This window comes from Chenopodium quinoa, unplaced genomic scaffold (assembly GCF_001683475.1).
Source record: "Chenopodium quinoa cultivar QQ74 unplaced genomic scaffold, ASM168347v1, whole genome shotgun sequence".
Lineage (NCBI taxonomy): Eukaryota > Viridiplantae > Streptophyta > Magnoliopsida > Caryophyllales > Amaranthaceae > Chenopodium > Chenopodium quinoa.
This window is the reverse complement of record NW_018744828.1, coordinates 147,041-160,253: the sequence shown is the minus strand read 5'-3', so window position 1 is coordinate 160,253 and position 13,213 is coordinate 147,041. Positions and strand designations below refer to the sequence as shown.

Sequence of the window (13,213 nt, the reverse complement as noted above, 5' to 3'; positions counted from 1 at the left end):
AACACGGAAAGTACAAAGCATAGAGTTCGCAGACCAATTACAAAATTTCATCCAACAAATTCGTATTTACAAAAGAATTACCAGCAAGGCCGATATGATCCCAGTTAAGGCAACAGACCATGTCAAAGCTATATCTTTCTAGATCTCACACACGATTCTATTTACTACTGCTTCGGATATAATGTCAAAAAAATTGATGCAATAAGATACAACTTGGAGGATGAAATCCCTAGGCTGAGACTGAGGGGCAGGGGCAGGGGCAGGGGCTGTAAGAGACACCAACCAAATGGGGGTCAGATTGTTAAATCCCAGAGATCAAATGTACAAAACTATATCAACTTCCATCAATCACGATTTCATATTAGAAGCGCAGCATTATCCTTCATGCGCATGTCTTGCTGAGACATCAGGTGCAATTTCCCAGCTCTCACTTCTACCCCAACTAGAGTGCCGGATATCTGCACGAATCGGAGCAGTATGATAATCCGAGCGGACCGAACCCACATAAGATTCACCCTCTGAACTATCATGAAGTACATGATTTCCTCCGCTACGTATAGTATCCTCTATATCTTCAACATTACGGCGCTGTGAAATCTTAAGCAGATCTCCCCCAAAGTCCAAGTCATCTTCTACCTTGGTACGCTGGTCACCTGTATCATCCACAGGTTCATTTTCTGGAGTGGTACGCAGAGGTGGCGGTCGTGGTACCTCTTCCTCAACAAAAGCCCGAAACTTGTTTCTTGATGGTTTGATCTTTGAGAATAACACTTCAGCAAAATTATTGAAACACCCTCTATTGTAGACATTGAGCCTGCTGTCAGTTCTATAACGGAAGTTCTCATATGTCGTCTGATGGAGATATGAATTAAAGTACATCAGGTGACAAGAAGCAGTGACCATTTGATAGGGGGGGAAAAACAAACAAATGAAGTACCAATATAGCAAGATAATATATGCATCATAAACAAAATCGAAAAATACGGACGGCATAGCTGTTCCACAAGATAAATCACAAAAAACCAAACAGACAAATTTCTCGCATTTGAACTATATATTTTCAAGATCAGCAAATCACTAATAAAGACTCCAAGTCGAGTAAATCTCCAACATTAGATCCCTCAATTTTTTTTTAATCTAATATATAATTTAAGAGTTTTTTTTTTTCAAACTTTCATTCACATCACTCCAAATTCCCATCCTTGCAATTCTAGCCCTCCTATTTTTTAATTTTTTTTTTTTTTTTTTTTGGAAAAAAATAACCAATAACCACCATTGTTACTCATAACTACCCATATCACTCAATTAAAATTTAGCCCCCTATTAAAAAAAAAAAAAAAAAAAAAAAAGAAAAACAATAACCACCCTTTAATAACTATCACTATCACTTCTACTATTTTTTTTTTCTCATAATATTATATACTACATATATCCCGTGCATGAGCACGGGTATTCGTTTGACTCAAAATTGCTATTAAAAATATCAATTATAACGGAGTATAATTTTAATATATACTTCGTATGTAAATAAAGATCATAATAAATCAGGAGAGAAAGAAAGTTATGTGCTATGGGGACATATGAAGTACCACATGTTAATCATTATCTAGTTTGTTCCAACCATTTTACCAAGAACCTCATTCGGTGGAATTTTTGAATAAAGAATTGAACAGAAAACATCCTTCTCCCTCAACCTAATCAAGTTTAAGCTTCTTTGTAGTTCAAAAGTTGACTATTCACTCTAAATTCAGAACCGTCAAAGTTGCTACAATCAACTTATTTCTATGCAAATGAATCCACTTCAGGAGATCAAACTCATTAACTAGAAAATGATCATAACGATCAAGTAAATAGCAGGACGACACTAATCACGACTAAAAGGCAAGGAGTCCTATCACCTAGCATCTTCTAATTATTCTTGCTCAAATATAACTCAAAACACCAGTTAAAAGTGGTTCCTTTTATGCTTATTAGCTTCTTTAACAAAAATGAAACTCGTGTTTTTAAAAAGAAGGCCACTTCAACACTCACCCCCCACACCCCAAAAAAATATTGGACTTAGGGCCTATTCTCATTGACTGAACTTAGCTGAGCTGAGCTGAACTGAAATGAAATGAATATTTTATAAGAGAAAACCCAAAAATGTCTAGTAAACCAATAACAAATTGTTGTCATACAATTTAGAGCAACATCTAAGTTTTAGGTATCCAAAAAAATGTTCATAGAGTTAAGGACTTCAAAGCAACTGAATAACATTGGCAAAGAGATAAGGAACCAAGATGAGACAACACAATGTATATCTTTCCCAAAATCCATGCACGTGTATAGGTGAAGAAAAAGTGCTTCTTGTACAATCTAAAACTTCACCTACATAAGGAACAATAGCAGCAAGAATATATTTTCTCATAATCATCTCTAAACATTACCATGCAACTAGTACGACTGAGCTTAGTTGGTTACACAAGGGGCTTGGTGATGAATAAGCAGCACTTCAAACAGACAACATTAAGAGTCAACATGATAGAATATAAAAGCAACGAATGGGTAGAACATTCAAATATATTAAGAAAAATAATAATTTGGGTGGGGAGAGGGTGGATGAAAAGAAACACAAATGTATTGCTCCAAAAAAAAAATTACTCTGCTAACATAACGGACCTGATTTGTGCTGATAAGGCACAAATGGAAGCCAGTGAGTCCACCGACGAACCATAAAGATATGAAACAATAAGCCATAAGGACTACTGATGCTGGAGAATCTTTCATCGCTTTCCAAACAGTATAATGGTTGTCATTCATCAGAACCTTCATATAGAAGGCTGAAATGGAAAACACATAAATGCACAGTAGAGTAGCTGACGACACAAAGAGAAAGAAAAACCGGTAGTTGCGCTGCAAGAAAAACAAATATGTCAAAGTAGGTAACCAAATTAGGATGTATAAGGTTAATCGCATAGCACAGTATACCAAGTTAAGACAGTAGAAATAAATTACCAAACCAATACATTGGCCAACCCAAGGGCAATGGTGGTCAAAACGCTCCACACAGTTGTTGCATATCGAGCAATGAGAGCAACGCGGGGGTCGATAAAGCATACATGTGTCGCAATACTTTACCCTCACTGGAATTCCATTAACCATAACTTCTTTTGTCCGAGGAAACTGAAGGCCTGGTGTTTGTCTTCCACCAGTCTCGACAACAGAAGAGTCATAGCGGAATTCTTCCTCTGGTGGATGTAAATTACGTGGTACAATCCCTGGATCCCTCGTAGAAGTACGCAACAGAAGAAGTAATACCTTTTATAAAAAGTGACAAATATAACATAAGTAACGCATCAATAAATAGAAGAAACAGAAATAATAGGCCATAAATAAATTGAAGGGAAATACGGACTGTGCATCACACATTCATGAGACAGGCAAAAGCTTTGCAAAAAATTTATAATATATATATATAGAGGAAGGCTCTCGTGAGAATTTTTCTTATGTGAGAACACTATCTATATTCTAAATTTTTACTCGTATATTCCAAATTTTAAATCTGATGTTCTAAAATTTTACTTAGGTGTTCTAAATTAAATCAAATGTTCTAATTTTGTACTCACATGTTCTAAACCATAAATTAGTTAAGTTTGGTCATAAATTTTAAATAACTTGTTCCAAAATTTTAACTTATATGTTCTAAATTTTAAAACATGTGTTCTAAAATTTATAATTATATGTTCCATATTCTAAAGCGTATGTTCTATTATTTTACATGTATGTTATAAATTCTTTATTCGCACTTTCTATATTTTATATCAGTTTGTACTAAATTTTTATTCACATGTTCATAATCTTAAATCATATGTTCTAACTTTTACTCATATGTTTAAAATTTTCAAAGCAAATTTTATAAAATTTTAATCACTTGTTCTAATTCTTAAATCTGATGTTCTAAACATATTACTCACACAAATGTTCTAAATTATTACTCATATGTTTAGGATTTTAATTTGAGTCACATGTTCTAAATTTTTGCTCACATGTTCTAAATTTTAAATCAGTTCTCACATAAGTATGAATTCTCACATATGGACCTATTCTCACCGGATCCCTCCCCTATATATATATATATATAATAAAAAAAAAAAAAAATATATATATATATATATATATATATATATATAAAAACATGCTTTTGATGGTAAGCAATCATGAAGACTTAGGCAACATGTAAAAGTTATATATGCAAACATTAAACATAAAAGGCAAAAATAAGGTCCATCAAAAGTCTTACACATATTGTAAAAATAATGGCTACCACCATGATTGCATATCCAGCATTATATGAAGCAAATTGGTGACGGAGGTGCCATGCTACAAATATACAAAAGACGACACTTGGAACAGTGATCAGCAATACGGTGATAAGTAGTGATTTAGCATCTGGCCCTAGGATTACTCGTCCATCGCAAAGAAATATCTGCAAATGTCGGTAGAAAATTAAAACACTAAATACAACTAGCTAAAGCTAGAAAAAAACAGGAAGTCAGGAATCACAAGTAACCATAGAAGTAATAGAACATACTTTTGTTAACTCCCGAAGGGGTTAAGAAGAAGGAAAAATAAACAAATTAGATTATCAGTGCAAGAAAAGCAGGTTAATGACCCAACAAAATCCCTCTGGAAGACAGGCAACCCGCAAACATGCTTAGATTTTATGAGGGGCCACTACAAAAACAGATAAAATCAAACAAAAATATAGCCATTTCCAAGCTAGGAATTTTATTTCAATCTATTAGTTATCTGTTAGTAGTCAGATTAGAGCTAGGGGTTCTGCTACATTATATTCACTTGTTATCAATTATAGCATGTAATGCGAGCTCACATTGTAAAATATACCTCTTGGCCAAACTCCCAAGCATCTTTTACAATTTCTATATTTGGTATTTTATAGAATATTTCTTATTTAGTCACAAAGAATGTTAATACGTAGGCACCAAATTGGCGAGAAAACATAAAGCGGCTCAACTATCAACCATTAAGTGCACTCCATTCAACTAACATGTTACTCTGCTGGACAAAAGTAACATCCTTTGTATAGGACCTTTGTATACTTCAATGTGTGATTGAGTATCAGCCATCGCATGCTTATACTATTTTACTGACTGGTGCATTTCTTAAAATCAAATTTTTGAATATGATTGGGCTAAATTGTAGAGCTGGGAACATAATAAATTCAGCATAAGAAATATATCTCTAAATCAAAGCAACTAAGTATGTTCACTGTCACAAATAGATATAGGTCAAATTATGCGTATAATTCCTAGTGGCCAGTAGATATCGGAACAGTGTTGAATTAATTAAGCAAGGAAGCAATAATGGAGTCTTTCAGAAAACATCTTTCTTATCATCCTGAAGAATAATCAAGAACTCAAGTGTACACAAAGAAAATTGATTCAAGCATAAGTCCTACTAGGTCCTATTCTCTTCAACTGACTAATCCTAAAATAAAATTTATTTATACCCACTCAACTAATTAAGAATATTTTGCTGATTAAAACTGACTCTTACTGGCTCTCTAGTAGTCTAAAATTTTTGTTTGTATTGTTAAAACTAATTCATGCTGAGTGCTGATCAAGCTGCAGTTTTTATAATTGAAACTGATAATTGCAAATTAAAATTGATTCGCTGATTCAAACACATTTAAAAGATATAAAAATTTAAGCTACAGGGAATAGAGCCTTATAGCTAAACAGTCCAAATATGAGCAAGTAAGGGCAAATATTAAGAGTCAGTCATTAAATCAGTGCAACCACCAATTTTTCCAATACAGGCAGTACGTGCATGGCCAGACATGAAAAGAGAAACTTCAAGCACAACTCATGATATGGTCAGTTAATCAGTTCCTCTTCAATAGGGAAGCTATTGGCAGAAATCAGAATCCATCTCGCAATGTTATCCGGCATTTCATAATTTAGACATCTCGGCAATATCTTCTAATTAATAATATTGCTCCAACTCAAACTCTAACTAAACTAATTAAGCAATAGGCTGCAACTGAATCAATTTACCCGAGAAATCTTGAAATAAATTTAAGCACATTTAGTAAACAAATCTAGATATAACTAGAGAAAAATATTGCATTTCAGACCAAGTTAAGTGCCGATATAACCAAGAGGAAACAGGTAAGCTATAAAGAACCCTAAGAAAATTAACACATTTTGTTTTTTCACTATTATAATCGTTTTCTAGAATAAAAAATTAAAAACACATCAGTATACTACGCACTTTTTAAACGCTTCTATCATAGGCTATTCCAAACTAGTTTAACGGCCAAGATATAGTTCAGGTGAGACTCATTTGCGTTAACGCACTTAACGGTATAGGAAGGGAGAACGCAGAAAATGATAAATGATCAGCAAAAGAGAGTAAAAGGCTAGAAGGAAGGGGGGGAGGCAATCTAAAAGAATAGCATAATTGCAACCACACAGAATCATATGCAAACTGTAGAGGGAAAAAACAGCGTAATCTAATTTTTAGAACGCAAAACGTAGGTTTGTCTCCCTACCTTCCATTCCCCCCAAAAAAAAAAAGGGAATAAATCCAAACAAAACTCAAATTACAGCTCTTTTACTTGATGCACGTCCATCTTTGATCTAACTTATGTGCAATATGGATCCTGAAAACTTCTAGAAAAAGTGTTATTTCAGAAATCTATCATGAGATCCTTGGTTAAAGACGCTTTAGGTATTAATAAAATAAAGATACAGTAAAATTTTGACACATTTAATCCAATATAGAAGCAAGAATAGCTCAACAAAGTCCTTGTATCCCCAACACAAGTTTCATCATCAACAGTCTCCAATTCCAACTCAAAACACCGTTGCACCAATTCACCAAAAGGTTAGAAAACTTCTAGCTTTACATGGAAAAAGCAAAAGGGAAAATGCAAAACATAAAGAGTGGGGATGGGCATAGTGATATGAAACAGGAAAATTGTAGATTTTAATGATACAGGTATGTCAAGGACAAGAAGAAATATAACAGTATCAAACAAGTAAAATTATGGGAAGGAAGTTTGAGGGTAAAGAACGACAAATATCCTATGCATCAAGACTTCAGGCATAAAATGAACGTCTAAATCTGTAAATGAAATATGGGTCACTATAAGGAAGATTTTGTATCTAATATATGCTATATTAATCCGACACGGCTAATATCACGAAGTGTCCGTGTCGGACACTTCCATTAAGAGAGGAAAAAAGAGAAGAAACATGAAAGAAAAACATGTCTTATTTGAAAACCACCATTAATATAGAGAAGATGGAGAGAAGATTGCCATTTATTAGGAGCATTTACCGAGGAGAGAATTATAATTAAAAAAAAATAGGGGTAGACATAATGAAAAATTTAAAGCTTTTGTAATATATAATTTATTTATATAAATTAAAGTGACGTATTGACATGTCCCCGTACCCGAGTCCAAATATCGGACAGAGTCCCCGTGTCCTAAAATTTTGAAGCTTGCCGGATTGGACACTTGGACATGTATCCGTGTCTAACACCCGTTCCTAAGTCCATGTAACATAGAATATATGTGAATATAAAATATCAGTAAAGGACAAGGAGTCCTCTAGAAATCCAATCAATGAAAACAGCATGTGTCACACTTTGCATTCTTTCTTATCCAAACAAAACATCAAGTGTCACTAAAATACAATACAACCCAAAAACGAGGAGATGTTACTATTTATGAAGGAAAGTTATAATTCAGATGCAACAATTAGTAACAAATTCTTACCCTAGATATAAAGGAAGAAAATGTACGCAGCCAAATTAGGTCATTCAATATAGGTCTTAACAGTTACAAGTAGCCACCCTTTGCAATGAGAAAGGGACCTGAAGAAAAGCCAAGGACCAAACTTCCTTATAGACGTTAAGTACTAAGAGGCTCCTCATTAATAGCTTACTAAAAGCTCTTCATAGTAATTAATCCAAGGGAAGGAGATTTCCTTGGTATATTAGTTTATGTATAGTTGTATACAATGCTACAATTGCAGGTTGCTTGTTCTGCATTCACCTTGACCTTAAGCGCTATAACCCTCACAAGACTCCAGTGATGCAGACAGCACTAGTAAAGGAGGAAGTAGAAAGGATAATAACAGTTTCTGTATCAAAAGCAACAATGGTCGCAACCAACAGAAGTGCACTTTATTTTGATAATCAATACAGGGTAAGTGTGGTAAAGGACATGGCATAATTTTTTTAATTTGGTCATATCGCTTATTAACAGTGTGAATTTCTAAAATTACCTTAATTGGCTTTTGGATCTACATGAAACATTATGTAGTTGTCCTTCAAGGGTCAGGATACTCAGGAAATTGGCTGGGGAAAGTGGAAAACTAAAGAACTGACACATTGGCCAATACATTGCATATTTAACCAATTAAAACTCACACTACAATTTGAAAAAGAAAAAAAAAAAAAAAAAAAAAAAACAGACACGCAGAGTACTACATAAAGATGGCCATATGCATATAAATTGAAAATGCTGCTGAAATTCACTAATAAAGTAGCCAAGGAATAGTAATAAAACAAAAGAAAAACAACAAACAGCACACGTCTGTAATACTGTAATACAGTTTAGCCAAATCAAGCACTTCACCTCACCTGCATAAATTTTTCTTTCCTCTACATAAAAAAGTTCAAATAAAGCACACATACATGACCACACTGACGAGTAGCCAGTCCCATTTTCAATATTATAAACAAAAATATAATAGTTGACTAGTTTTATGTAAATTTAAAAAGGAAAGAAAAAATATCCTTTACTTTAGCAATTAGCACTCCCAAAATCAAAGAAAGAATGACAAACAGCAAAGGTAAACAATTTTGTAAAAATATAGCCAATAAATACAATTTGCATTCTCATTTCAACACATCAACACCTGTTTCTTATACAGTTATACGCAATTCCTTTTAAAACCCAAGGATGTTAAAACAGGATATAAGACTTAAATGGCAGCCTATAGCAACCACAGAAGAAACAGATTAAGCAGCATATTGAAGTTTTTTGAACACCTTCAGAAAGCAATACTCCCCTCTACCCTAACGAAATAAGGTGGAAAATAAGGAATTGGGGAGAACATAACGTAACATCTTTTATACAAACAAAAACAAAAAAAATTACTAATACTATCTTTCATTAAATAGTTCCCTGAGAAACACAGCAATAAAGATGGTGAACAAACCATTTTATGAATTGATCACAATAAACTTTTTGCAAGAGTTCAAATAAACTAATAAAGGCTACTAATGCATAGACCTTGATTAGACCCAACAACAGCAGAATCCATGGAGGTAGTATTCTTTAGGTTCTTATTTTATTTTATTTTTTTCTTAAGATTAGGATCTCCAAGTGATGTCTTTCCTTTTATTATTTCATTTCAGACAGAACCGTCAAATTCATTAGATTTCATATGGATCACTTTAACAAAAAAAAAATGCTATCTTTGTTTTTATTATTTTCAATCCTCCATCATCTCTATAGAAAGTCTATATTTGACTATGACTTTGCCTGATCAGAAATGACTGTAGTCATTGTACTCTGTATCATTTTCTTTTCTGTGGCTACAATTCAATATCGAGGAATATATACCATTAATATCCTCTCCCTTAGCTCATTTTTGCACCCGATTTTAGTCTCTAGGTTCAAGATCAAATTCTAGGGTAGCCATGCAAAATGAAGTCTAATCCATCAAAGATCACAGAGATACATGAGGCTCTTACTTTTCTGTTACAGTACAAAAAAACAGTCCAACAAGGTTATAAATATAGATGAAAAGGATACAGATACTTACAAACCAAATTCCAACAATAAGGGCTGAAAAGGTAATATTTGGCATCTATCACCAAATGAGATTCTTAACTCAAATCTTTATTCAAAGAAAATCCAATAAAAATTCAAATACATCTGAAAGCAAATAACCTCCGCTTAAGGAAAAAAGTAAATTATCCGTGTGAACCACCTCGTTCATCAAGGGCATGTAAGAGTATAAGCAGGAAACTAGCACAATAGAGTAAAAGATTTATAAAACTAGTTTCTCATACTAGTCTCTCTTCCACTAGATCAACAGACAGTTAAAAAGTCTACAAATAGAAGATTTGAAAAAAATTAGTTGCCAATTTTCCAAAAGCACGCTACTTCACTATGGATGGACAACTATGCAAATACCAAAATAAGTCAATTATTTCCATGCTGAAGGGTAAACACACACAATATAAAGCAACATTGCTCAATAGACGCAATTTAACAAACCCATTCAATCAAATGGACCAACAAATATCCGACACTAATATATAGCTCCAAAGCAACACATATCACATTTTTAATGCTAAAGCAATTTCAATATGCTAGCTAATTCATCACCAATACTATTTATCAACCCAATCCTGAATCTTCAACAAGATTCTACCACCCGAGAAATCTACCTATACTGTCAAAACTAGTAATTCCCAAATGAACCAATTAAGAAGATATTCAGCAACACTAGAACCCCAAATTCAAAAGCCCCAACTCCAAAATTACAACCCTAACCAGCACTGTAACCATGTGTTCATATCCAATTTCTCATGTAAGAGAAAAACCCACCATACTTCACACTAAAAAGTACAACAAGCCCACTAATTGTTACCATTAACATACCATTCAAAGCAATATACATCCAAATTCAAATTCAAATTCAAATTCATGCCCAATTTACATCGAAAAAATAAAAAATCAGCAAAATTCTAACAAAATGCCCAAAAACAAAAAATTACAACAAACCCACTAATTTCTACCATTAACATGAAAATTAAAGCATAGAAAATCCAACAAAAATAAAAAATTGAAACATAAAATCAAATATGAAGAGCTAAAACCTAACAAAACGCTTTAAAAAAAATGCAGAATTCTTACATTGTTGCCTTTCCAAAGTTGATAAACGCGCTTCTCCATAAGAAAAATCAGAAATTATCAAAGAAACCCCTCTTTCTCTTTCTCTTTCTCTTTCTCTTCTTCTCTCTGCTACAGCTTGAAAGTTGAAATTACACCCATATCAAAACAAAATCAACACAATTTTCCCTCTCTTTCCCAGAACAATAGGAGAGAGAAAGAGAGGAAAAATGGTGATCGGAGAGAGAAAATGGCGGCGTCGAGAAATTGAAAAAGGTGGGTGTTGTTGTTGGTTGTTGTAATGGAGGGTAATGGTGGTAATTTTGCAAATGAATACAGAAACACACCAAAACAAACAAACCCCAAGAAATTTACACTATATTTTTGTATTCTACCAATGCTTACTTTTCGTCATTAATTCATCAATTTTTGTATTTTTTTACCTTTTATTTTTGTTTTTTTTTAATAGAAGAAGCATCGGTTTCTTAATTCTTATACGGTTTGCCTCATAATCTCTTTGTTGTTTTTGGGTGTGAGGTGTGGCTCATCTCATATTCACATTAGGGGTTTTAAGGTCTGACCGATGTCTCGAGTTATTGTATGAACGTCATATTTTTCTCATTGATTTGTACAAGAATTATAGATGAAAGAGAGTCGTCGAATACATGGTAATTGATGGATTGTAATTATGAAAGAAAGTGAGATTTATAGTTTTAAAGTTAATAGCCGATTAATTACAATCTGTAATAATTGGCAATAATCACACGTGATATCAATTTACATACTGTGACGAGATAAATTGGCTTTCACCAAAATTCCACATAAGCTAACTTTCACATAAAGATTAGTGGAATGTCAATACTAATTTTAAAAAGTTTTGCATCGACCTGGCAAATTAGTTTCGGATTGGTACTAATTTTTAGCTTTTTGAGATTTCATTGATGGGGTAGTGTTATAAATGTTATCTCTAAATTTAGCTTATTTATAAATCATGATTATTATAACGTAATAAAGATGATTGTAATTATCTAATTTGCTCATAAATTGGCAATTATGACTTGATTGATGTATGGCAATTTCTACTAATGTTATTGAATTTTTTTTTATCCTAAATTGCAGGTATATTTTACATTATGTGGAGCTAAATATATGAGACAATTTTTATTTAATTTATTACTCCGTATTAAATTTTGTTTGATTTATGTCATTTTTCATACAAAAAAAATGTCAAATAAGCCAATTTTTAGTTTTGATAATATTGATATGTTTATTGAATGTATTTTACTTGGGTTTGTGTCACTTTAATATTTCCATATAAATTTTCTATATAATATGGCAACAATTTTAATTATATTAATCTTGTATAATTCTTTAACTAATTTATGTATCAAAGAGAGTAGGGCATAACTGTATTTTCGATCACATAAACATCACACCTAAGGATGTCAATGGGGCGGGGTGGATGTTGGCCTTCCCATCCCCATCCCCACCTAATATTTTCATCCCCATCCCCGCGGCGGGTCCAATTTTCATCCTCATCCCCGCCGCACCGGGTACAACTCCAATACCATCCCCGCCCCACCCCCCACTTGGATATCCATCCCCACCTAATCCCCACCAAAGACCCGCCTAATCCCCACCCAAGATCTACCTAATATCTGTATCTCAAATACACAATCTTACATAGGTAATACAAATTATAAAATAAAACATTCTATAAACATTTTTGTGTTATAATATAACTGTCGTACAGAGTTATAATTAATATTGTATTTCATGTAATTATTTTATAAATAGAATAAAAGTATGTAACTTTGCTTTAAAAGATATATAGATGTGAGTATGAGGTGGGGATGGGGCGGGTACGAAGTGGGGCGGGTGGGGCGGGGCGGGTATAACTTAAAATCCACCCCCACCCCCATCACCCATAGCGGGTATGGTTTTTATCCCCATCCCCGCCCCACCACCCGCCAAACCGAGACCCATCTCCGCCCCATTGGAGCGAGAATGGGGCGGGTCTCCTACTTGACCCGCCCCACTGACATCCCTAATCACATCCCTAACTTTACTCACTGCTAGCAAGTCACCCCCTTATTCTTGTCAGTTGCATTCCACCTACCCACCCTTCCCCTCGGCTTGAGAAAGAAACTGGCCAATAAAATTCTTGTCATAATGGCAATTACAAGTGTACGTGCATTCATTGATTTAGAATCCATTACTTTCAAATAGGGTCCATAAACTAAACTTTGACAACTTAACAAAAATTCATCAAGAAACTGACATCGCCATTCA

At 33.7% G+C, this 13,213-nt stretch overlaps 1 protein-coding gene across 1 annotated transcript; it reads right to left on the bottom strand.

The window, feature by feature from the left end:
• LOC110704249 (protein S-acyltransferase 8-like) lies at positions 1-11,620 on the bottom strand. The gene is made up of 5 exons (XM_021882039.1): positions 10,946-11,620; positions 4,280-4,465; positions 2,995-3,297; positions 2,659-2,892; positions 1-852 (listed from the first exon to the last, which is right to left on the bottom strand). The coding sequence occupies exons 1-5, from the start codon at positions 10,982-10,984 to the stop codon at positions 376-378; spliced, it is 1,239 nt and encodes a 412-aa protein (XP_021737731.1). The 5' UTR covers positions 10,985-11,620; the 3' UTR covers positions 1-375.
• Positions 11,621-13,213: the final 1,593 nt, after the last annotated feature.

Bases quoted from the DNA above. Each gene is read 5' to 3' on its own strand.
- LOC110704249 (XM_021882039.1), bottom strand. From the start codon at position 10,984: ATGGAGAAGCGCGTTTATCAACTTTGGAAAGGCAACAAT. The intron at 3,298-4,279 runs GTAAGACTTTTG...TTTTTATAAAAG, and splicing joins CCATTATTTTTACAATATGT to GTATTACTTCTTCTGTTGCG. The intron at 2,893-2,994 runs GTAATTTATTTC...TTTTTCTTGCAG, and splicing joins TTGGCCAATGTATTGGTTTG to CGCAACTACCGGTTTTTCTT.